We start from the raw sequence: 27,457 nt of genomic DNA on the forward strand, positions 1-27,457 counted from the left end.
CATCTGAGAGTTGTGTTTTTGAAGTTGCTCCTCTTCTCTCTCAAATAGACAAGTGGCACATGAGTTACATTGATTGGGGTCACTGAGACCTTTAGTAGAAGTGCTTACCTTCTCGCTTTTCTTCTGTATTATATTTCTCTCTGGCTCGGTATACAGTTATATTGTAGTGTTGCACCGTTCAGGCATTTGAGAAGCGTTGCATTATCATGTACTTCTTAGCATCTTGATTTAAGATGTTGCTTGTATAAGTACGTACAGTACTGTAATCAGGTAGTTCTGATGAGACTTCGTTGAATTGTTGACAGACACTGCCTTTCCTAATCATATTGTAGGCACTGGTAAATTAACAAGTTAAAAGTAAGCGAGATTCTCCAGCTGTGAATCTTTTCACCACTATTCCATCAGATTAACATTCACTTAAAAACAGTAATGACAAATAATATTATGACATTAATTATATATTAAGAGTAACCTAATTATAATGACAAAATATAGAGGCACCAGCAATCTATTAACAAGTAAAAATGCATGCACGTATACGGTATGTGTTTATGTATATATTTTTATATATATAAATTGCATGGTATGCCATACTGAAGCTTGTAGCACACAAAGTAATGTCTAAGTATGACCATTATGTTAAAATTTGTAAGGGCTCTAGAAATTCTTTTTATGATCTCTTACTCTTCTGAACTGGATTTTTACCCTTTAAGTTGCTTATTGACATTCACCTGATAACATGATAATATTGTGCTGTCACCAAAGGAAATAATAACCTCAAAACTTGGCTTTTTTTTTTTTTGTTTATTCTTAATGTTATGATGGTGTAATACTGACCAGTTGAAAGACCTAGTGCACTTCCTATTTGATTACCGAGATAGACGGGACATTTTTTGTATTTACCCCAAAAACTCTTGTTTGCACTTGTTCGGAACCTTGTCACCTTAGTTCATGTTATCAGAAGAATGAAAAGAAGCTAATGTCATTTTAATTTTCTTTACTAACAGCTTACTGGTGGCTGTTGCAGTCTCATGGAAAGACAGCTGGTGCTTCTGACCAAACAACAGAGAATGATGGACCATCATCATCTTTCCTCTTTCTCTTCTTTGCTCTTGTCCGAGATCTCACTATGTCAGTTGTTTCAGGGATTTCCTCCTTCTTTGCTTACCTTGGGTCATCTATAACAACAAATACAATGGGTCTGATTTCTCTTTGTCAAACAGGAGTTACAAATGGCTTTGAGTCGGTTGTGGCTGGATTCCTGTGGCTTGGCACAAACACCTTATCTCTGTTTTCTTGGCTTTGGTCTTGGATAGTTGTTGCTTTCACTTATTTGCTGAAGTTGCCTATTCTTTTATGGGAATTAGTAAGTAATGTAGTTCTAGGTATTTATAGCTTCCTGTCATCATCTGCCACCTATTTGTATGGCTTCATTCCCTTCATTTTCTCCAAAGACCCTTCACGCAATGAAACAAGCATAGAAAATAATACTTTCAGCATTGTAGCTTGGGTTGCTAACCTGTCACCTGCTGAGCGTCTAAATGAGGCCTATGTAACTGTTGTGGCAGGAACTCAGTCCTCTGGAACTCTGCTCTGGAATGCATGGATGTGGCTTGTTTTAGGGTTAGGGGACCTTTTTACAGCTTTAGCATCCTATGTTGCGATTGGCTTGTCGTCTTTGTGGGCAGCTATCGTGTATGGTCTGTCAGGAATTTGGTCAGTTTTGAAATTCGTTTGGCTAGCTTTGGCCAGCATTCTCTGGACTGCGGCAACATTTGTATCAGCACTAGCACCCAATACGTCTGCCCTCTACGCCAGTACGGAAAAGGTGGGTGGCCTTCAGTACTTTGTAAACTTGATGTGATTTGTTAGAAAACAGTTTTTGCATTTGTATTTTTTGATTTACAGTTTTTAACATGAAAATAAGTGCAGTATTTCTAGAGAGTGTAAGTTTGATGCTGAATTTGCAGCAAAGAACAAATTAAAAAGTTTTCAGTGAGCATTTTTGTATATTTTCCACAGAATATAGTAATACAGTCCAGTGCCAATGTGGCAAATGTATCGTACCCCAAAATTGAAGAAATTGTCCAGCAAGTTTTGGAGAGTGAGAAACTTAAAAACATTATCGCTGCAGCTGTTGCTGAAAACTCTGAAGGAAGAGTTACAGTTGAGGAAGTTTATGCTGCTGCAAAGTAAGTGTTGTTGCTCATTTTATCGATGAAACTTTTTCATAATGTGAAAGTTGGCTTTGATTTTTTATCCTAGATGGAAGGTTAATAAGAAGTCACTGTAAGAAGGAAACCTTTCAATGCACATGAAAGTAACCTTCGAGATTGCTTGTATGTACAGCATATTTCAAAATGGCAGTAAAAGTTTTTCTCGTGGCAGTGCGCGGTCTCTGACCAGCTATCACCTCATATGCGCAGGAGTTGCCATATCCCACAGATTCCTATTATATCTATTTATAGAGAAAGATTGTAGCGTAGTTGATGACAAATCTTGTAGTCTTGAATTCCACAATAACATATTTATATAACTTCCATTTTCAGATCGGTAGTTGAAAGTGAATTGGGTGTTGTAAAAGCAGACATTTCAGCATTGAAGACTGAGGTTCATGTTAATGCTGCTGCTGCAGCAGAACACCACAAGAAGATTTTACAACTGCATGATGAGAAGGCAAATCTTATTAATGAACTCGGAGAGGTTTGTACATTTTCAAATATGTTTAAATGCTTTCCTTTATATTAAAATACTTCTCCAGTGTGTGTAACCTTCATATCTCAACATTGAGTGAAGTTGTTATTGCAAATACCTTCTGGATCTAATGAAACATTGAAAAGGTTTGTATGTTGTATGGAGTATGGAAATGATTAGACAAAGTATCTTTAATTTTAGGTGTTTGCCAAACAATTATCCTCCCTTTACTCACTTGGGTATTATAATTGTTATGTTAGTTTTCAAGTGCTTCATTACAATTTGTTTATATTTTTTGTACTGGCATGAGGTACAGAGTAGGTCCTGTACTTTAGAGTTCTTTACCTTGTTATTTTGGTGTGACTACACAAATATTAGAGACCTTGTGGTTTCCTCCATACACTATTATTGGATTACACAGAAGTCCATTAAAGATGCTTTGCCATTCTTAACAGTTTCAGTCTGCCCAGTGATAAAGTTCATATGAGGTTGATACATACCTCTTTAACCCTTAAACGCTGAGCTGCTATTTACCAAAGTGTCTCTCATATACCGGCGGCGTTCGGGAGTTGCGCCGAAGCGGAAAATTTTTTTTTTTTCAAAAATTCACAGCACGCTTAGTTTTTAAGATTAAGAGTTCATTTTTGGATCCTTTTTTTTTTTTTTGTACCTGAAGTTTAGTATGCAACCATGAGAAATGAAAAAAAAATATCATATATAAATATTGGAATATATAACAGTGTGAAAAAAAATTTCCTATATAATTGTATACAAATCGCGCTGTGAACAAAACGGTTAAAGCTAATGAGCTTATTTTTTTCTTTGTATTGCGATGATTTTGGTATATAACAAATTGTAAAACTATCAAAGCAACAGAGAAAATATCTCAAAATGATGCATGAATTCGTAACACGCGGATGTAAAATAGTTTCAAAACTTCACCACAAATCGAAATATTGTGCTAGAGACTTCCCTTTTGTTGCAAAAGGTAATTGATTGAATATTACTAGACTGTTAAGTGTTTTAGCTTACAATTGCAGTTTTCGACCATTTCGGTAGAGTTAAAGTTGACTGAAGGTCGAATTTTTTCTATTTATCTTGATTTATATGAAAATATTTCAAAACTGATAAAAGCTACAACCATGAGTTATTCTACATGAAATTGCGCACATTTTCATATATGAAACTTTATGTAACGGCTAATATAAAATGGTGCAAACATTACGACAAACTGACGAAAGAATTCCTGAGATTTTCGGCAGTTACCGCACGGACGTAAGGAAAGTGTTTTTCAAAAATTCACCATAAATCAAAATATTGTGCTAGAGACTTCCAATTTGTTACAAAATAAAGGTAAATGATTGAATATTACTAGAATGTAAGAGTTTTAGCTTATAATTTTGTTTTTCTACTATTTCGGTTGAGTCAAAGTTGATCCAAGGTTGAAATTTTGACACATTGTGATTTATATGAAAATATTTCATAACTGATAAAAGCTAAAACCATGGGTTGTTTTTTTGTTGTATTTTACATGAAATTGCGCACATTTTCATATATAAAACTTTATGTACTGGCTAATATAAAACGGTGCAAAAATTACGACAAAGTGACAAAAGAATTTCTGAGATTTTCGGCAGAGCTACCGCGTGCCGACGTAAGGAAAAAGCTTTTTTCAAAATTTCACCATAAATCGAAATATTGTGCTAGAGACTTCCAATTTGTTTCAAAATGAAGGTAAATGATTGAATATTACTAGAATGTTAGAGGTTTAGCTTACAATTGCGTTTTTCGACCATTTCGGTCGAGTCAAATTTGACCGATGGTTGAAATTTTGGCACTTATCGTGATTTATATGAAAATATAAAATACAACCATGAGTTATTTTTTGCTGTATTCTACATGAAATTGCGCACATTTACATATATAAAGCTTTATGTAATGGCTAATATGAAACGGCGCAAACATTACGACAAACTGACGAAAGAATATCTGAGATTTTTGGCAGTTACCTCGTGCGGATGTAAGGAAAAAGTGTTTTTCATAAATTCACCATAAATTGAAATATTGTGCTAGAGACTTCCAATTTGTTGCAAATGAAGGTAAATGATTGAATATTACTAGAATGTAAGAGTTTTGGCTTACAATTGCGTTTTTCTACCATTTCGGTCGGTTCAAATTGACTGAAGGTTGAAATTTTGGCACATCATGATTTATATGATAATATTTCAAAACTGATAAAAGCTACAGCCATGGGTTGTTTTTGTTGTATTCTACATGAAATTGCGCACATTTTCATATATAAGACTCTATGTAACGGCTAATATAAAACAGTGCAAAAATTACGACAGTGACGAAAGAATTTCTGAGATGTGTCGCTGATGCTTTTTAGTGCGAGAAGAAAGAAATTCGTGCATGTGCGCCTGGGTAACGCTTGTAAACAAAACAACAGCTTGATCTGTGAACTCCCAGCATCCCTCAAGGCGCATGATTTCAAATTTTTCACAAACTAGTAGGTCTATAACTATTTTTCTGCAAATATTTAACAAAATTTTTGTAGTCGATGGTGTACCGTACGTCCAATTAGCACCCGACAGACAATTTTAGTCGATGTATAATACATCCAATAGGCGTTTAACCCCTTCTTTACCGGGTGGGTGAGCAGAATGTAAACATTGCGTTCGCTGCCGAACCAAATCTCTCGGTAGTGAAGTGTAGGCTCCAGTTTGGAGGGGTGCCAATCGTAAAAATATTTGCCAAAAATACACTAATCAAGACAGGCTAATGAAATTATCAGGTATTATTAGCATTATAATAACGCATATTCTCTGTGAGTTTTATAATCCTACAGGGAAAATAAATGATTTTATGAAAAAAAATGTGAAACTTAGTGTCCCTTGTACAAGGGACACTGGTGGTCGGTGAGAAAACTACAGTCTTGAATAGAAATTCGGTCTTACAGAATGTTGGTATATCCACCTGGAACATGCACATAAAGTATTATCAAAATAGGATAGTAAATAAGCACATAATAAAAAAAAAGAGCAACAACTAAGAAATTGCAAATTTTATAGTAGTATATCTCTCAAAAATTGGAAGATGTCATTTTCTACATTTTCTAAGATTAGTTTCATCACAGAAAACAACTTTAGGAGTATCTAAACTAATTTTTGAAGTTTCTTGTCCTCAGAAAAAAATCGCTTTTTCGCTTTTTCTCTGGTTTGGTTTTTTATATATAAAGTTACTATAAGGCTTTATTTTTACCTTCATTTATCTGGTGTTCATATCTTTTATTTGTAAAATGTAATAAGTTAATAAATAAATAAATACAGTAAATGATGATGCAACGGGTTTTATACTTGGGTAGAAGTTATTACATGTTTACGCTTGTCTGGTTTTGTGATTTTTTGTTGAGACGCAGTTCATCAGTCACCTACACACTACTATAAGCAGTAATAATATTTTTTTGGGTTCATCATACGTCTGGCATCGTGTCATACTGTTTATTTTGCTCCAAACTCTTCAAACCGAAATTACAGAATGATTGGAAGTCCCTATCTGAAAAGAGGAGTTTTGGTGGTACTCTTCGTACCACCTTTATGCACCCGGGGCGGTGTAGTAGACTTGAATGGTGGTACCCGCCTACCTCCAAACAAACTTTCGGTAATGAAGAGGTTAAGGGTTAATATATACTTAATTTTATTCTTTCAATAAGAACAAGCCCTGAGGCTAGATGAAAAGTATTTTGCTTGGTCAGGTGAAGATATTTTTATAACTAATTAAATGTTCTCCATTAGCTATTCTTATTTTGGCCAACAAAAAGTCCTTACCTGTTTACACATAATGAGAGTATCCAGTGATACCATCTTTTACATATACGTAATACGTTAAGTCTATCTACGTTTAACCAGACCACTGAGCTGATTAACAGCTCTCCTGGGGCTGGCCCGAAGGATTAGATATTTTTACGTGGCTAGGAACCAATTGGTTACCTAGCAACGGGACCTACAGCTGCTTATGGGATCCAAACCACATTATATCGAGAAATGAATTAATATCACCAAAAATATATTCCTCTGATTCCGCGTTGGCCAGCCTTAGATACATAATACATAGCTCATATACTACATTCATTCCTACATTTTTCCAGGAGCATCCATGTGGCCGCTTTCCCGACTTAACCTTTTTATCATTTACTTCCTTCCCTTCTGGTGGTCGTAAGCTTGGTTTTGCTTATATTAGAAGTCAATTTTAATACTAAACACCTATTTTTTATATTAAAGTTACTCATTGTTTCTAATTTATTTTTCAGTTAGGGCAGCGCCTGTACAACATTGAAGGAAAATTGGAGGCAGTCGATGCAAAGTCAATTGAGGACCACCATGACATTGAAGAACAGATCAAACAACTTTTACAACAAATTAACAAATTAGAGGTAGAGTATACCAGTGTAGTTTCGGTTCAGTGTTATGGTTGAGAAGCATCCTAATTTTGTTCAAGAAATTACTCTGGAGAGAAAGCTTGAAATAGGATAATGATTTATGGAGATTCATCACCTATCTCAATTTTTATTTGACATTTCAACCATGTCTTCGAACAGATGGATCACACAAATCTGGCTGCGGAAGTAAAGACATGTTGTGACGATAAGAAAATACCAGCTATGTTGGCGGATATATTTGGTCTAACTTTGAATGGAACAAGTGACACAGGAAAACAGGATATTGGTGCCTGGATGAAGAATTACTTTGTTGCCAAAGATGAACTTAATGTCAAGCTTAATGAGTTGATGTCTGCCATGCAACTCAAGCCAGATGATGGTGAGTCTGGATAGTGATTAGCATTATATAAAGGGTAAATATATTTATGGTATTATAAGAATGAGGTAAGTAAACTTTCAAAGGGAAACAATTACTTACAGTTAAAAACTGTCTAATAAGGATCAAAAGTGTACCTATTGAGAACAAGACTAAAATTTAAAAATTTCTTTTCTAAACAACAGAAGATAAAGCTTTGGATAAAGGTAAATATGGGAGAAAATGACTCGGTTGCACAAAAAAATTAGAGAGGATGGACAGCAAAATGGTGGGGTCGAGCAAATTTGACAGCTAGGTAGGAAGAGACCAAAGATAATGGATAAAATTCAATGAGTCGAAAGACTTGCTCAGAATTTATAGTGTAGATGCTACAGAAGATTTACTGTAGCCTTCATTTGGCCATCGACTGTATTTGTTTCTACCCTCCAACTTCTTGTCCCTTTCCATTGGTCTCTTAATACTGAGGTGTCAAAGAATAACCTTGACCTAGCTGTTGCTTTCAACCCGACGAAAAAAATTGGCTAGTCTAGAATAACACCAAGAATAATTGCCATATAAATTGACCTCCACATTGAGGTAGTAACGTTAACTGGCAATCTAAATATCTAAGAATAAGAACTGAAATATTGTGATTATTACATTTGAAGGAAATCTTCTGCTTTGTAGAATAAACTGAATATAACTAACAACCAGTAGGAGAACATATATATATAGGTAGGATATCAAACTTATTAAAACATCAGTTACATCCAGATTACTTGTGTATGCCAGTCAGATGGATGCTTGGAAGTGTGATTGTTTACATAACTTGTTTTACTTGGGAGTTGACTGTGCTAAGGTTTACGCACACTTGAAATAAAACTATTATGTGTATAACAATTTAATTCTGCTTTAAAAACTAAGCTTAAATACAAGCATTGTAAGAAGAAAAAATAGGGTCTATTACATTTCAAAAAATAATTTTGTGTCTTCAGATGCCACCCAAGCAACGATTAGCCAGACAACACAAATGGTTATGGGAACTGTCTTGTTGAAACTGCAAGAGGAAATGAGTAAACAGCAACAGCAGTTCTCTGTGGAAACCCAGCAGGCAATCCAAGGTGAAGTCAGTTCACAAGTGCAGGCAGCTGCTGAGATTCTGAGAGCGAAAGTGACGGAAGACCTTGCCCAAGAAGTAGAAGCAAATAATGAACAATTGAAAGGTAGCCTTAAAGAAAATGTAAACTCCGCTGTTCTAGAACAAGTTGGTGCTGCTGTTGAAACTGCAGTTAGTAATGCTGTAGATGTTGCTGTCAAGAAGGCAGTACTTGTTGAAATAGAAAAATCAGTACCTGAAGCTGTGAAGGATATTTTACCAAGTATGGTATCTGAAGAAGTCTCGTCATCAGTACCAGCGATTGTAGCAGCAACATTACCGGGCGCAGTTACGGCTGCTGTTACAGAGGCCATGGTACACGTAAGTGAAAGTCAAGCAGGTGATGAGGCTACGGAGGTAAGACTTGATTTAAGTGATATATTATCTATGTATTAATCACATATCATTTAATCATTATAATAGCAATTGTGATCATGTGGCTATATATTCAGTGTTCTGTGTTTGTTGTTCTGATACATAGTTTATTTCTTTTACCAGGTGAAACAGGGCAGTGGTAAAAATGAGATTGTTGGCGTTACTGGTTCTGCATCAGTTAATATATCGCATGATGGAGGTGATACTACTATGTTTGTACCTGGGATGCATTTCTCGGGTGGATTAAATGAAACACAGGTTCTGAAGATAGTTCAAGATGCCTTAAGAAAATATGACGCTGACAAAACTGGCATGGTTGATCATGCATTAGAAAGTGCTGGAGGATATATAGTCTCAACAAGATGCACAGAGAGTTACCAGGTAAGGAACCCAGAAAGTTGTAGTCTTAATGTAAGATTACTCAGTAAAGTTTGGAACAGGAAATTTTGCAATTTGTACTTACATATCGGCAAGGGTGATCAGTTCCTTCAAAAACTTTTGGGAGATTGATGTCAATGTGGTAGTGTATTTTGCTCATATGTTGAAATTGCTTTGGGAAACTCAGACTTAACATTTATTACAACACTAAGGAAATTTTAGGTCACATGACATTAAAAAATTATACAATAAGTCTTGCAATATGTGGGCTTTTACACTTACAGTTGAATGTTCAGTTCCTACATTAAAAATAATCACTGCAGATTTTTCTTTATTGAAATAATAATTTTCAAATAAATTTTAGAATAAAATTCTTTCACATTATAAAGTATCCTTTTTATAAAGCCTGTGTAGCTTTAATGCATGGTCATATTTGTTCCTGCAGGTACACCAAGCAGAATTATGGCTACTGGGATTCCCATTCTATCGCTATTCTACAAATAACCCTCGTACTGTCATTCAGCCAGAAACAATGCCTGGCCAGTGCTGGGCATTCAAAGGATCACAAGGGTACATTGTAATTCAGCTTGCTGGAAATGTAAAACCAACAGGTTTCACTTTGGAACACATTCCAAAATCCCTCTCCCCAAACGGGGCTATTGACTCTGCACCCCGTGGATTTGAAGTTTGGGGCTTGTTTTCTGAAAAGGATGAGGGGGTTTTCCTTGGAACTTATGAGTATTTAGAAAATGGTGAACCATTGCAGTATTTCCCAGTAGAGACTGAAGTCAGTGAGTATTTTCCACTAATAGAGCTGAAAATCAATAGCAACCATGGTAATCTCCAGTACACGTGTCTTTATAGGTTTAGAGTGCATGGCGTTCGTCTTTTGTAGAAGTGAAAACGTAATGGAACTTTTTGTTTAGTGGCCAATCTTTTTGAGAAGTTATTTTCAGTGTTTTAGAGTATCGAAGTGGCCTTAAAGTTTTATCCTCCTCAAGGAAGTATTTTTAACAGTTTATGTACTGAAAAACACAAAACACTGAAGGTGATTTTCTGTTCACCTTCTGTATCGGAGATTCTGTTTTTACATATGTTCTAGTTTCTGCAAAAAATTAATGACAATGCTTTTCAGATTTGAGTTGATATTTTAGCTTCATGTCTTCTCAGATGGATAAAAGGATGCATGAAGATTTGAGTACCTGTTTTAATAGGAAGGGAGGAACAATTTCTGTGACAGAAGAAACAAGTGTGTGTATGGTCTTATCTCAGCAAGAAGAATGTATGAAGTTCCCCTTTTATGTTTCCTTTTGTTGTGGTTGAAGTTTTCCATTGCTCTTACGTGCATTTTTGATCAGGAAAATTTTAATTTTCTTACATCATAGGGTTCTCGAAAAAGTATGAAGTTCTAAATTATCAGAAATCAAATATGGGTAGAAGTTCCTTCCAGTCTGTAAATCTACAGTGCATGAATGCTGTCCAAATGTTGATATCAAGTACAAATGCATGCATTTGCACAAAGAGATAGCTTGACATGCATATATTTGTACATATTGACAAAATAAATCATGGTGCTTTAATATGGCCTTTATAAGTCCAGTTGTCCAGTCAGGATATTAACAGAAGCTTCTAGTTTTTATACTTCAAGCTTACCAGAGATCTCTAATAAAAGGAGATAAGTAGAGTACAGTAAGGAGTAAATTTTATATTTGCCTCATTCCTTTCAACTCTGCTGGTGTTGATTTATTTTTTTCCTTGTATAATTTTGGTAAAGGCTGTAACATTGGTTGTTAACCTGTTGTCAAAGGTTACTTTTGTTTGTACGATCACAACCGTCATTGTAATTTGCCCAGTTTTAGCGAAATAGACGTTTCGCGACCCAAAGATGTGTAGATAGTTTTATCCTATTTTTCCTTTTACAGTGAGGTACAGTACAAAGAGAGTAAATGTTAGTGCTGTATGTGTATGTAGATGTATGTACTTATTTTGTACAGGTCTTGGACATAAAATGAATTTTTGTACATTTATTAAAAAAGACAGAAGAATTATCTAATGGGGGAGCTGTTGTGTATGCATAAGGTGGCTGTGATGGTCATATCTACCCCTTTCATTTTCTTTTAATTTTTTTTCTTTTCTTAATGCTTCCAAAAATCTTTCTTTTATTTTCTGTTTGTCTTCTGTCAGCCAAACAAATAAATATGAAATTTATTACTTCCTAGTTTATATATCCTTGGGATATCCAGTGTTGTGTTCATTGTGAACTTGAGAATTTATTATAAAACTAATTGGAATAATTCTTTCCTTCTGTTGAAGATACTAGCTTATATCTCCACACTGATAGGCAAGGATATATATAAGCCATCTTTAACAGTTACGAGGTTACGAATCAAAATCGTAAGTCTTGTGAAAATGTATCCTTAAGTGATACTTATTTACTATAACTTGTACAAATAGTCCAAATTATTCCATCAATAATGGGCTTCACTTGAAGAAAATGGCTGAGACTTTGATAAGGTTTTACCATAGTGTAAAGATTCTTGGATGCAGTATGATGGGAAGACAGTAATAGAATAATAAACTGGCAGAGTGATTTATCCAAAAACTTAAAAAAAAAAAATTACTTCAATATCTGAAAGATTGACACCTTAGACATATGAGTTGAGTAGAGCTGAGGAACAATGGATCAGAAAATGTGGATAAAAGGAATACCAGGAAATCAAGAAAAAAGGAAAGAGATGAAGACTTGAACCTGATGAGATTTCAGAGAGAGTCAGTACAACACAGAAAAGAAAAAACTCATTTCATGCATAACCCCTTGTAAGGGAAATTGGTACATATCTTTCTCTTTAGGGGGTTCAGATGTATAAATTGATTTCTCTCAACTTCCGTCCTATGAACTTTATAAATGAACTCCCATCAGATCTTGGTGTTCCTGTCTCCTTTCTTCATGATTCCTGGGTCTTCAAGGTCTTCATCCTGCTACGTAAAAATCTACTGCTTTTCTGACCAAATGTTCCGCCCCAACTCTTTTCATCTAATGTACAAACCATCTCTATCTGTTTTCCAGCCACAATACCAAATCTGCTTACTAACTTCATTTGTAATCAAATCTTACACAAGAATGATCAAGTGCAATTATAAAAAGATGATTCAAAACCAGCCACAATCATAACCAATAGATAACAGCTTCAGCAATAGCATGTTCGAGAGCACATCAAGTATATCTACACAATAAGCTAGTTAAAGATGTTTTTGTGCATGGATGCTTCAAGGACCAAACCATCTGTTGCCAATGGTATACATATAAAGGACAAGGGTTTGCATCGCTGCAAGAACCTGCTTTGGCCAAATTTCAGTTCTCTAAATGGGTTGAATGACCAACAAATTAGTACATACTTTACCCAGAATATAATAGCTTCTTGTATCCTAATTAAAGCCTTTGAGGTACCTATTATCAAAGAGATCTTTCTTCCAATGTTGCTTCCCATGCCATAATTTGACTACAGTCCTAACTTCTAAGCCTAAAAATGTACACAGTGGTCTCAATACACTTTGAACCAAAAGTAAAAAATAAAAAAAACTGTGGAAAAATCTCAGGTAATGGTGCAAGTAATACTGCAGCCTTTCTCACATTGAAGAAGGAGGCTCCTAATTTATAAGGGCTACAAAAAAATGCTATTTCCCACTCATAACACCTAAAAAAATGCTATTTACCACTCGTAACAAACTTAAAACCTCTGTACTACATACCTCATGAACCTTGGCATCAGAATCATGGAACTACGCTTAAGAGCTATTTATACAATAAACAGCAGCAGTGTCTCGGGCTTGGTGCCAAAAAATGTTACGCGTTACCAAGACTATTTTTTCCCACTCTTGAGCAAGTGCAGGATAGTCTAGTCTTTGACTCATTCCTAAGAAGAAAATAACTAGATGAATGCTGGTGAAAATTAAAAACAAAAACACAAAAGGTTCGGGGAAGAGCAGCACTAGTGTGTGTCTCAACTTAGGAGCATCAACACCAAAAATAAAAAATAAAATGAAAAGTTGAAATACGTATACATAATTTAACAGTTCCACAGTATCAAAAAGCAAAAACCTTACAGGACTATGTAAATGTGAACCAGACGTTCTTGCATTTATCTTCAATTAAAAAAATTTCAATAAAATCAATCTATTCTAATCTCAAGTGTTAGGTTTTACAGCATCGGTTTTAAAATCTAATTATATTAGGCCCTATTTAAAATTTAATAACGGGATACATTGAAAATATGATATTTTTATAATGAATAAGGTTTTGTATATACTTACCCAGCAATTATATAGCTATTAGTTTCCACATACTAATAGCTATTCGTATAATTACTGGGCAAGTCTCGTTACAAAAATTAAAAATTCCAACAAAATTTTTGTCAAGGATTTGTTTCCAATACTTGATAAACTGTGTTCGTTGCAAGTTGAAATCTCGCTATAGATAAGCTTTATTGTAAAAGTTCTGCATTCATCATATGGGTTACTGCTACAAATCAAGATTCCAAGCTAGTACATACTACATAACATAACAACCCTAATTCATGCTCGGCTTTCTAATCTGCCACTGGAAACATCCCATACTAACATAACCCCCACTACGTATGACATTCAACGATACCTAATAAGGGTAAACAAGTAACATAGCCGCATCAACATTATGTTAGTGCATTAACATAAACCCATACCATGACAACACTGGTCACCCATCCCAAAAATGCATCACAGACAACAGCATAATGAATGGAATAAATGAAACAGAAATTGAGTTTAGTTTTTAATATTACAGACTAGACTTCTGGCCACATCATGAATATGGTTATGCAAAACTTGTAGCAAAATAGGTAACAAACACTTCCATTATAATTCTATAAATATCTGAGTCTACTCCACAGCATCCTTTCTCTAGGGAAAAAGGGAATGAGGCCTGCTTCAACTGTCTAATATAGTACAGAGAAGTCTGAAGCATAATTCAAGTTGAAATGGTCTTTTTCTAGCGGATTTGAAAAAAAATACAACTGGAAGAATGACACAAGGCACTTTCATACCTTCCCATAAGTCTTACACAATATACAAATATTGAATATATTTGCGATATTTGCGAGTCACAAATACAGTACAATAGCATCTGCGTATATAAAATTTCTTCACACCCTTTGATTTTATTACTTAGAAGGAAAATACCATAAACTTGTAAGCATCATGATACGTATACATAGCTGTTGCTTAGCGACGTAAAACCTCTGGGAAAATGCTACACCCTTCTTTAATGTTTTCCCAACATAAATTAACAAAAATACTTCATAGTTGCTGGAACTGACTGCCTTCACAAGTCCTTACTATTCTTTCAACAAAGGGCGATGCCCTTTCTTACTAAAGGTCTCAGTCACTGCATGGTGAAGGAGAATTATACAAAGTGGAAAAACACCCAAACATCTAGTGTCAGCAAGCTACAATAAAACAAACTGTAGCATATAAGTGAAGTTGTACACTTTGACAAAAGACTTGGATGCAAATTCTATGTTTACTCAAATTAAATATGATTTCCATGGGCACAACAATTCAATCATGACTCTAGTATTTGAAATCAATGTCTTTTAAAACATGCCAATGTAAATTTTCTTGATATGTGAGGGGAATAAACAAATACGTATTACCAATATCACTGTGAATAAATAACATACATACAATAATGAAATACCTTGAGACTCAAATTTGATTACAACAGTCTATTGCGTTCTTCCTAAACAGCAGCTCAACTTCCACCAGAAATCAGTGCAATACTAAGTGTATGGTTAGTATGTTAACAACTACTATAACTTTTAAATGGTCAGTGTCAGCAACTGAAGATAATATTCATCTCATTACTTCACACAGTAATCTATCATCAGTATGCATAGAATGACTGTAAAAAGATGCAACTGAGCTCCACACCACATTCCTTTATCCAACAAATATATCTTGATATTCTATTACAGTACATACACTGCGTCTGCCTTTCACATTTCTTTATTTGAAACCTCCAAAAAAAAAATCACACAAAAGATTTATTATTGACAGGAAAATAAATACTACCTCATACACGATCATTTGAAAATAGCCCTAGCTACCATGCTCTTCATTTACAGCATGTTACATCAAAAGTTAATGTGCTGACGCTAAGTGTATTAGAATAACTTAACCATTTAAATACATGATATTCTACTATAAATATACAATGACAATAGGTGCAGGTGGTCTGCCTCATCATCAGTAGCACAAATATAACAAAATGTCAAGGTTCATGTTAACTTGAAAATCTTCCTGACCACCACCTAGCAAGCACTGCGCACTGGCCTGGGGTGTGACAAAACTGAGAAAAAGGTACCCTTGAATATTATTTTGACGTAAGTGTTCTCGATCACAATGAAAAACATAATGTTATTAGTGTAATTAAGTAGATTAACCTAACCACTGAATTATTTCAGAGAGAAATCAAAACTTCATGATATGGTACCCAATTTTGTGTGATGTACAGCAAATATAATTAGACTATGGAATAACATGTATCATAACACAATAACAGCTGCAGCGAATATATAGGTTGAAATGACATATGCCTTAATATATAGTATATGTATATACATGCATTTATTTGTAAAACAGAAAGCTGCAATGTAAATTAATCTTTTATTTCTGTATTAGTAATTATAACATCACTAATCATCAAAACAAAAGATACGTGTAATACTACTTTCAAAATGTAACATGACCACTCAAAGTATGTGATGCCCATACTGTATAACAAACACTACATTCTGATAGATGAAAAAGAATCCTTTCCAGGCACTTTCATATACTTATGGTGTACACAAACACCTGGGGAAGGATTTTTTTCTATCATCATGTGAAGCAAGCAAAGCAATCTCAAAATGCAGTATTTCAATAAAGAATACAAGTTTGACATTATGAATAACAAACTCTTAATTTTTAAGTCATAAACCCATAGTTTTACACAACCCTTAATCCAACTCAATCGCTTGATGAAGACAATGCGATACAACATAATTCATATCTCTGCAACTGAAGATTCATGTCTACAGCAGATACCCAACCCAGAAAGAAACTTCAAGTTGACTGATGCCAATCAGTAAGAAAAGTGACAAAGAGTTGGACAGTATACCTTTTAACATTCCTGGTAGTAATACTGGTCAACTGGTGCTATAAGAAATGTTCCCTCGATGTGAATAACAAAGATAAAAGTGAATATATCATGAATGAACATTTACACATCCTTAATAAGTACCCATTTTACCCTTTATGACTTTGCAAAAGATTCAGGAGATAACACATTCAGAAACAAGCTATTACAGCACTGTCACTTGACACTGACAAGTTGCAATAAGGGCAACGGAGTTTGCTCATGATCAAGCGAACAAAAGATCGTGACCTGCCTTCCATGAACTTCTCTGAGAATGACAGATAACGAGAATTTGTCAGTTACAACTCTGTAATCTCCAGTGCCTCAAAAAGAGAGGTTACTAGCTCACTTATGAATCAGATGACTCTGAGGTCAAATAAAGACACTTAGTAATGCGTGAACAGTATGGTACCAACATATGATGATTCAAGGAAGCCAAAACTTCCTACACATACAAAGTAACCATTCTAATTTAAGAAATTATATGAGCAATTATTAATTTTGTTAATAATCAGAAGATACTACACTTTTGATCCAGAAGGGAAACAGATTCATAAACCAATTTGAAAGGTTAGAACCACAGATGTGGATTCATGACTGTGGTAACTTCTCCTTCAGTTAACTCCAAAATTCTTCAGAAAAACACCTTAACAAAGAGTCTTCCTTCCAGAAACTGAGAAACTGAGCACTGCACAAATATTCTACTCAGTTTGGGTCCAAGATGACATTCACTCAGCGTAGCTGAACATCATGTCCTGATTAACATACGTAGCAGGAGTTATATCAAGAAAAAAAGAACATGTAGATAACAATACGGAATGAAAAGCACTTCCAAGAAATTTTATTCTAAATGAGCAAAAATCCATAAGGAACAAGTCTAAAATCCACAAATTCCTATGCATCCTGCAAAAATACAAAAGAAACAGCATCTTATGAAAACAAACAAATGTGATGCCAGCTCTGGATTTTTTATTCACAGCAGTACAACCACCAATGCATAGGAACACACCAACCTAAAAATGCATGCCATCCACCAGCAGGTATGCAAGTATTACTAATTACTGGATACTGTCTATCAAGGGTACCAATATAAGGCAGCTGGGTTCTCGTGTAAGAGCAAACGTAAAGGGAACAGGTTATCTTGAATAACTCGACAAACATAAGGGAAAAATATGGGAGGACAAAGTGAAAAAATGGGGCCTAACTGCACGGGAAATTACAGATACGTTTCTTGACAGAAAAGTTGAGATGCATAATAACTCTAAAACATGGAGATGGAAGAACAGAGGGTTGCAAAACAAGTAAATTAAAATACTGACATGGACTAGAGAGTAATAGTGAACTATACAAGCAATTATAAACTGCATAAAACTATGATTTATCAAAGCAAATAAACATGTAAAACTAGCTTGAAAGTCAATGGAATGTCTTTATATACAAAGAAAGAGATAAATTCATTCTCACTAATCTTAATTGAAAATCACAAAGGGACTTGTACCGCATAAAACCTGCCAAAGCTATGCTTGCAGAAAATACAGCGCCAGACTACCTGGGAGATTTCCGTGTTTCTAGATCAGTACTCTTCATTCTGGTGAAAGGCTTAGCTTCTCAATATCAATAAGACATCATCAGTGGAGAAAACAGTTGATTCACAAGTTTAAAACAGAGACCCCCAGTCATTAGTATACGAGGATTTCACAATTCAGAGGAAAAGTGACTAACTCGGGTCATTTCCCGCACTGCACAAAATAGGATTGTGTGTAGTTCCCTATTAGAAGCAAAGATAATATACATATATACTATGCATATATACATCAAAAACTGTCATTCATTAACAAATCTATGGTTTGTAATTAGACACTGAATGGCACTTCAAAATGATCATGAACAAAACCTCGGATGCACAGTACGATTTCCATCTTGCCACAATGGTTTCCTGGGAGAGAATCATGGGTATCAATGAGTGAAAACATTAACCTTACCCTTTCAAGAGCTTCTAATTAACAAAACCAAATAATCACCCTACATTCCATTTTTGCATTAACTCTGTTTGGACATCATCCAAAAGGAGTCCTAACTTATTCAGTCAAATATGGATTTGGGAGAAATTAATTTGCAGAAAGCAATACACAAAAACAAAAGAGAGAAGTGATAATCAGTAGTGTCAGAAACCTCTAGATGAAATAGTAATTAAGCCTAACTTAGTACTAATTGCTGTTATATGAATAAAGTAATTTGTAAATTTGGTAAAGGAATGAATAGTTTTACACTAAATTTTAGTAATAATTTGGATCAAGAATGCTGTTAGGCGATAATAGTACTGGTAATGCACAGGCTTATCTCATGTTACATGACATGGTAAATATGGTACACTATTTAATTAGACAAATGAAATACAAATTTCAATGAACATAAGAGGTCAAAGTATGCTACTGATAACTGCATCATAAGTACACAATTCCATCATGAGCATCATAGGTACATTATATCACACAGTAACTTCAACAAATTTATCTGTTTCATTCACAGTACATACACTAGCTAGAAAGTACAGAACTCCTAGGAAATATAACTTCATTCTAAAAGAAATATTTTCCCTTATGTACTGTTTAACACAGCATTAAAATCTGTAGATGTTAACCATAATAGTTGACCATGCTGACCACACCCCATTCCTACATCATTTACTAAGTAGTTTTACTGGTATTTCTGTACTTAACTCATGGAGATATTTCTTGAATGAAGTCAGCCACATCATAGCTAACCAAGCTCAATTATCAGTTAAATTCTAGTTTGTGACATTCTCTTATGCAACCAATATCAATAGTTTCCTTTATATTTTGTAAAGCCACTCAAAGCATTCATTAGCTTTTCTATAACATAAAATTTTGTTTTTGAATAACAGTTCTCCTGTGTAGGTAAGAAACATTTACTTAAGCCACTGGATGTATTTTACGTAATAAGTGTCATGTATTCAACATACTATATAACATCATTAATGTATAATAGTACTTCCTAGGGTATATCAAAGACTCAGAATGTTTGACTAGTGCCTTTGTCTTTCCACAACGTGTAAAACTGGCAACTTACAGAATGGGCATTGATATCTTAGAATATAAAACAATACTTATACACAAAGTTATTGATAAGGTCACTGAAGCCACTAAGTAAAATTATGCAACAAAACATGGCTCCATTCAAAAGCCATCTATGAACCTCCCAAGAACATATAACATGGCTCTCAAATTCTGAACTTTACTTTCTTTTAATTATCAGCACAAGTGACTTCCTCATTTCAGTCCTTTTCCAAATAGTGTGACAAGAATTACATAACATAACTTCCAAGATGTTGCTAGAAACTAAAAAAAACTAAAGGCAATTTTAACATGCCCAAAAATTTGTGAGCATTTTTCCTTGTAAAACTTATTATATACCATTGTATTCCCAATCACCCCCTTAATATCTGACGAACTAAGTATAATAATGATAATAAAAAATAAAAATCTCATCTCAAAGCCTATCAACTTAGCATTATTGAGAGGGGGGGGGGTGGGAAATCTTCCAAGAGACAAAATAACCATCAACATCTCCTTTTAGCAAGAAATGCCTAAATAGATGTGGACCAATCACAAACTGCACACCTCTCCTATGGTCAACCTCCCTTACCATCTCACCTGCCGCACTAGTCAACTCGTCTCCTTCTAAGGAAAACTGAAATTTATTTTGTATTTCTAAGTGGGCATTCTATACAAAATTAATTCTCCTCATAACCAGTATTGGTGATGTGTCAGAGCAGCTGCATGGTAGAAAAGGGAGAAAAAAACCTCAGTTAAAACATATGTACGTTATTGCAAAAACTAAAGACATCCTCGGCAAAACTAATAAAAAGTTGGAGTTGGTCTTTGAAGATCAGCCCATAAATTTAGATGCTATGAACCTACTAGCCATATATAAATCAAAGTGTACAAGAGCAACAGCCATGCCAGCAGGTAACACTGAAGGATAGCTTTAGAAATTAATCTCCTGGGCAATGCCCAAAAATTATGTAGTGCAATAAGAGCAAGGCATACACTACCCTTTATGTCAGTACTGATATGCTCGCATTCATTAACAGTACAGTTAATAATTACGTATTACTATCTACACAATACATTTACTAATTTCCTCCTGTAAATCTTACTATGCAAACTTCACCTTCTTATGTACAGCATATGTATTCTATTTTCTGTAAGAAAAATATTGAGCAGGATCAAATATATCAAGTACATATGAACACTATACAACATAAATACTCTTAAACACTAAATTATGATGTTTAAGCTTTACCATATGAAATTTATAAGTAATATTTTAACATGACTATTTTTCATGTCTCAAATGTTCCGGAATGAATTTCTATTTCACATCCTTATAGTACTGAATCAACGTTCATTCAGAGCAAATCTTTACAGTAATCTGAATTCCTTAAAGCACATATCACAAAAGTATACTTTCTAATCAATGAGATCTAGCAATTAACTTGTGTGGGAAGATGAAAAATATCCAGGAAAAATCATTTCAAAGGATGCGAGACTGGAGTAAGATCAAGATGGAAACATTCCTATTATGCCCTCTACGACGAGTAAGGTTAAGCAGCCCATGCTGGAATTCATAAGTAAGTAAACTCAAGAGAAATGTTGGTAAAAGCTGCTGATACAATATACTGTACTGTACCTTGGCTACTAATGTACTATGAAGGGTTTTGTCTGAAAAAAAAAAGAAAAAAATGAAAAGGCTCTATCCAAACTGACCTAAAACAAATGAAACTCAATAGTACATGGAGCAAGAGTAAGGGTAACTGCCAGCCTTGACTGATATTTTGGTCCATGTTTAGATACTATACGTATATATTATATACATCCTTTCTTGCCCTTCTAAGTGCTATACATTATGATATTAGAGCATTGAGAAAAATGTATGTACATGACTGTAACACCCACAAATAAATCAGGCATATACATACTGCATTGTGAACAAATACAAAAAAATGCATGTATATAAAACACTCTAAACCTCTACATACAACATATACCTACATAAAATAAATAGCTAACACATCTCTATCTACACAGAACTTGTTACTGCACAGAGAACACTTTGTCAACACTTTCTAACATAAGCACTTCTCCAAAAATAAAATACACAAAATACACAAAAATGCAAAAAGCTTCTCCAAACACTTCATATGTTCTACTTTGAGACCAACATTCATTACATTACAATGGAAAAGTAGCAGTGCTAATCACTTTAATACAACAATGATAAAATATTGTTGCCTTCCAATAAGTATATGAGAAACAGCATGGTTTTGTTTTCAATATTCCAATTCTAAAAAGAACTTTATCACAGCAATGCTTTTTTTTTCATCAATTTCAGCATTTTTACTCAACCTTTTCCTATAAAATGTGGCACTTTAATCTGCCATCCCCGAGTTAACTTTAAAGAGATCATGGGTCAGATCACTGACTTTGAATTATCCTAAATTACTGTGTAATAATAATGCTTACAGAGAATTCTACAATTTTTTTTTACATACACACTACAAAGTGTCAAAAATATACCACATTTAAGATTAACTGTGTCGTATTTTACATACAATCTTACTGTGAATAATTATACTATCAGTCATAAGACTCTGCTACAGTTCCATTAAACTGGTGCCATCTATAGGTTACTTTATCACAGAAAAATTACCCTTAGAAGATGGCCCAAAAATCACAAAGTTTTAAAGCAATTTGTATTTTTCCTAGGTATACAAAACATAACATTCCATGTAGGAGTATCCCTTAGCACAAACATGGATCAGTCATCGAAACTTGGTAACCAGATGGTTAACTGGTGGTAGGTGGAAAGCTTTGCTCACTGGCCATCAACAAGCACCTTTTCATCCAGTATCGGACTAAGTGGGATGCAGAATGCTACAGTATTCTCACCTGACGACGCAAGAGAACACTTTTTAGCCTTCCTCCATTTCTTCCCAAACTTTTTCAACTGAGAAGAGGAATAACTCAAACACTCCTCACAAGGGAAGATTCAACAGACGTAACAACATTGATGGGGATCCAAAAGATACAAAGGACGTAAAACAGCCCTACACTTGCTAATGTTCTTCATACTTCGGCTGTTCAGTTTTTTTTTATTTTGTTACATCCAAGATCTAGCAGAAAATCAAACTCATATAAGTTTGAGCATTTCAAGTTTGGTAGAAGGCAGCAAGATATCTCTACTCAACAGTGGCTTAAGAAAAAGTGCATGGTGATGGCACCACTTAACTACCGTGTTACCAAGTTCAAACCACTGATTCAAGTTTACACTGAGGAATACTCTCACACAAAAGGTTCTTGTTTGTACTCCACTAGAAACTAGTACCATTAGGTGACAGGATCCAAACAATCATGCTTGACAATACAATTTTTTTCAATCATTGCAGTCAAAAATTTGTGAAGAAATTATCCTCATCAGCAAAAAGTAATAATTGATACTGTCCACTGCGTTTCTAAATCATAGCTGCTGATTACTTGTGATAACCCAATAGCTTTGGTGGTTTTTCCACACATAGCTATGAACTAGAACATGAAATATATGGTTCACTCTGATGAACTAAACTGGCATGACTTTTATTTTTTCCCTGAAGTATTTAAGAAAGCTAAATATATTGATATACATTATAATCCCTTGTCTTTTATCATATTACAACTATGTTAATTCTTCACCATAAATTTCGTATTTGGCACTAACTTACATGGCTGACATATTCAAAATATAAAGGTTGAAAAACTTTAGTTAATGATTGGAATGAAAATACTCTATATTATTGACTTTACAGGGAATAATATAACCATAGCTAACTTTACAAATCCTAACATAACTGGGCCTATACAAAATATTAACAGCTACAGATTCATATATAACAGATTTTTAGTAGATTAATTGACAGATCTAACAAGACAGCCAACAACAAATTCTGTTTAAATAAAACTTTGGTGCTTAAATACAAAAATCTTCATACTGAATAAACAATTGTTTAAGTAGACTTTCTATATATCACAACTCATTATTTACAATTACATTAGGCTACTATAAACAACTTACAGAAAATCTAGTCTTTGATAAATTCTTTCTTTAATAAAGCATCCCTCGGTAATTGCAATGAGGCTTAAGGACATGTCAACATTAATACCCGACTGTACATTAAACTTACCCCACATACAGTTTCTTGTCTTCAGATCTTATTTACTCAATCTAGGCATACGCCACTCTTTGAGACAAAGTACACAGTATAGGTAAGCCTTAGTTCCACTTTATACTTTCATAAATACAAACAATAAGAATATTCAAGGACCACTTGCAAAAACTAACTTAAAGGATCATCAATCATCCTTGTCTATTAGACTTGAGGCATCTTTCCTTAAAACTGCCAATGCGCCTTTGACCATCAGGCTTAGCCAATAGATTTGCGGTGCTAGGACGACAAGGCATGACAAATGACACCTCAGGGGCACAGACAAAAGGGCCTGGATATGAGACGGAGCGATCGTCTGCTGGCTCAAGTAGGCTGCGTACATTAAGGGGAAGAGTGCGACGCGACACATGGCGAACACCGTCAGCATCACGAGCCCATTGACCACATAGAGTTTGGAGTTCTTGAGGCCTAAACGGCTGAGAATGACGCGGGCGTTGACAAACGGGGTGGAGAGCTCCGTGCAGAAGAAGCACCCGCAGAAAAAGTCACCCATGGAGGAATAGTACACGAGGGAGGGGAAGAGGACAAAAATGATGGCTATGTGGTGGAGGATCATGAGGACGTTCTTGTGGAGGTACGACAAGAAGAAGGCGACGGGGCCGCCGCGGGCCTGCTTGGGGTAGTGGCTCATGTACATGGCCCACAGGTCGTAGATGAAATAGGCCGTCCCGATAGACGAGTAGTAGAGCGCCAGCGGATACTTTGCCCCCATGACATCGTGCCTGCAGGCGGACACGGTGGCGACGCCCACCACGGCGCAGGCGACGCCCTGCACGCCCGAAACGAAGGATTCTGCGACCTGCGCCCGGTGGTAGTCGGAGAGGTGGCTCGTCCTGGCCCACATACGCAGTATGGTCGAAATCAACAGGTACAGGACGATCCAGGCCACGAAGGAGTAAGCCCCGATGGCCAACTGCGTCTTCACCATGTCCATCATTTTTGTTTTTGTTTTCTTGGGGGGGCACTTACGTGTTGTTGTTGTTGTTTTAGTGTTGTTGTTCCTCTTCTTCTTCGACGAAGAAGTGACCTCGGGTCTTGGGACTTTGTTTTAATGAGTGACCTGGGATCTCACGAGTGTTTTATGTTGTTGTTGTTGTTATTGTTGTCGTCCTTCGTCTTCCTCCTCTTCTTCTTCTTCTTCTGGGTAAAGACTCCGGGTCTCCTCGGAACCACTTTTTCAGGAGCCGGGGTTCCACGGTCTTTTGAACACTCCCACCGGACAACGGCGCTCGTTTGTGTCGTTTGCGCGGTGGTGAAGATATGGTGCCACTCTCATCACACTCGCTGATTGGCAAAGGGTGATGAAAGCGCGAAAAATCCGCCCAATCAACGGCCCGGATTAAAAGAGAACGGGGTTGGAATCGTTCACCTTGAGCCAATTTTCTCTGATCGGCCTCCTCCTCCTCTCTCTCTCCCTGGTTCGTGAAGCTCCGAAGCGCTTCGAACAGCTGGGCTTAAGTCGGGGGAGTTGAATGGTTGAACAGTTTCGTTCGGACAGTCCCGTCAGGAATAATGATTATAATATTCCTGCACATTCCATTCATGGCCGGATGCCTCTTTTGAGGCATTTTTCCGATAGGCGGGTGGTAAAACATGCTTTCGAGGTAATTTCATCGATGGAATAAAGTGGAACCATTACGGTTATTTAATCGATACCAGTGTTCGAACTTTATCTATTTGTGGGACGTTTTCGTCCTTAATAAAAGGACTTTCAAATCCTCATTAAGAGGACCTCATACAAACTTATTTCCACTTTTCTTTCAATGATCGTGTTATCTATGTGTATACAAAAGGGTATTAATATCACGTCCTGAATTATTTCGGAACTATATCACATCAGCAGACCGCTAGTTGTCGCACGTCACCAATAATTCAATTTTGACTTATGCGTTTGTGTCACACAAGTACCACACAAATAGTCTGTTCTGAATGCCTGTCGCACTACAAATAAAGACAGAATAAATAAAAATTAATAACTTTTTAATAGATTCGACACCTAGGAATTTGTTTCACTGACGTTAATGTCTATTCCTGTAAAAAAAAAAAAAGCGGGGGGGGGGGGGGGGGGCCAATTTAGCCATAAGATTGGCCAAGTGCAAACGTCATTTTCTGATATAGCACTAAACACATTGCTTTCGATAATGTGGAAAATACCGAAGTTTATAGATCTCTGTCACGCTTATAACTTCCTGGCGCATAGCGGAATGACACGACGGTCACAAATTTACCATATTTATATAAATATAACACGTGCCAAAAATGAATTCGTACGTGATGCATTCACAAAAAAAAATTCACAAAACAAAAACATTAAAATTACAACACTCTTTCAAACGCTGAGTAATTATAAGCTGTCATTCTCATAAATGCAGATCATGTCATGTCAGTATATATATATATATATATATATATATATATATATATATATATATATATATATATATATATATATTCATGAAAGTCACACATCACACATAAATCATTTTCATAAAAGTTGTAACAAAAATGAATTCGTTAATAAAATATTTACGATGATCACAGTAAGGAAATTCTCAGAGGAATGACTTGAAAGCATCTGAAACTGGCCCACAAAACACTTAAATTGATATAAAAACATATCCCAAAAATGAATCCACTTACAGAAATCACAACAAAATCACTGAAAGTTTTTTTTTTTCAAAATATCCTTTCGAACACTTGACAGCAGTCGACATCTGTCATTACGAGAAGGTTCGCGAAAGAAAACAGTCAGTCGCAATTGATCTGCTTGTAACGCAAGGAAAACGAATCTACTCACAAAATTATTCACAACCGAATCACTAAAACTGTTAAATAGAAAAAAAAACCACAACCTCTCGAACACTGACAGAGGAAAGAATTAAGTCAGCTGTCATTGAGGAGGCTAGCGAGTGACCTGATTATAAAAGTATATCGCAACTATTTGTAACGCAAGGAAAATTAATCCACTCACATAAAAATCACAACAGAGAATCACTAAAACTGTTAAAAAAAACACAACCTTTCGAACACTGACTGAAAAAAAAAAGAATTAAGAAGTCAGCTGTCATTGAGAGGTTCGCGAGAGAAAAGTCAATCAATCGCATTTGAGCTGTTTGTAACGCGAAGAAAATAAATCCACTCACTAAAAAAAATCACAACAGAATCATTAAAACTGTTAAATAAAAAAAATTAAAAAGCCATCTTTCGAACACTGACAGAAAAAAAGAATTAACTCAACCGTCATTGAGAAGGTACACGAGAGAAAAGTCAATCGCAATTGAGCTGTTTGTAACGCGAGGAAAATTAATCCACTCACAAAAAATCACAACGGAATCACTGAAACTGTTGAATATAATAATAATAATAATAATAATAATAATAATAATAATAATAATAATAATAATAATAATAACAAGGCCACAACCTTTCGAACACTGACAGAAAGAAAGTCAGCTGTCATTGAGTAGGTTCGCGAGGGAGTGTTCGGTGTCTCACTTCCCGAGTTCGAATCAATTGAAGCCAAACAAACGTCCGTCCGCCACTCTGTGTAACGTGGAGGAGGACGGAGG

The 27,457-nt window shown here is 35.3% G+C and overlaps 2 protein-coding genes across 4 annotated transcripts in view; one reads left to right on the forward strand and one right to left on the reverse strand.

Annotated features, from left to right (window-relative positions):
• The window catches only part of LOC135197276 (uncharacterized), a 134,182-nt gene extending 122,575 nt beyond the window's left edge, over window positions 1–11,607 (forward strand). For 2 of the 3 annotated variants that reach the window (XM_064224395.1, XM_064224397.1), the window contains 8 exons: window positions 1,008–1,828; window positions 2,023–2,192; window positions 2,550–2,703; window positions 7,004–7,126; window positions 7,292–7,511; window positions 8,483–9,000; window positions 9,142–9,399; window positions 9,842–11,607. In XM_064224395.1, the coding sequence (XP_064080465.1) occupies window positions 1,008–1,828; window positions 2,023–2,192; window positions 2,550–2,703; window positions 7,004–7,126; window positions 7,292–7,511; window positions 8,483–9,000; window positions 9,142–9,399; window positions 9,842–10,291 (2,714 nt within the window). In that variant the 3' untranslated portion in view covers window positions 10,292–11,607. The remainder of the gene's footprint in view (window positions 1–1,007; window positions 1,829–2,022; window positions 2,193–2,549; window positions 2,704–7,003; window positions 7,127–7,291; window positions 7,512–8,482; window positions 9,001–9,141; window positions 9,400–9,841) is intronic. The other variant, XM_064224396.1, reaches the window with a different exon arrangement.
• A 2,583-nt stretch (window positions 11,608–14,190) lies between these two features.
• Window positions 14,191–27,451, reverse strand: LOC135197281 (ceramide synthase-like). Its single transcript, XM_064224410.1, has 2 exons — window positions 27,313–27,451; window positions 14,191–25,829 (listed from the first exon to the last, which is right to left on the reverse strand). The coding sequence occupies exon 2, from the start codon at window positions 24,823–24,825 to the stop codon at window positions 24,016–24,018; it is 810 nt and encodes a 269-aa protein (XP_064080480.1). The 5' UTR covers window positions 24,826–25,829; window positions 27,313–27,451; the 3' UTR covers window positions 14,191–24,015.
• Window positions 27,452–27,457: the final 6 nt, after the last annotated feature.

Source organism: Macrobrachium nipponense, chromosome 18 (genome assembly GCF_015104395.2).
Source record: "Macrobrachium nipponense isolate FS-2020 chromosome 18, ASM1510439v2, whole genome shotgun sequence".
Classification (NCBI taxonomy): Eukaryota; Metazoa; Arthropoda; class Malacostraca; order Decapoda; family Palaemonidae; genus Macrobrachium; species Macrobrachium nipponense.

Excerpts from the sequence above, each read along its gene's own strand:
- LOC135197281 (XM_064224410.1), bottom strand. The coding sequence starts at position 24,825 with ATGATGGACATGGTGAAGACGCAGTTGGCCATCGGGGCTTACTCCTTC.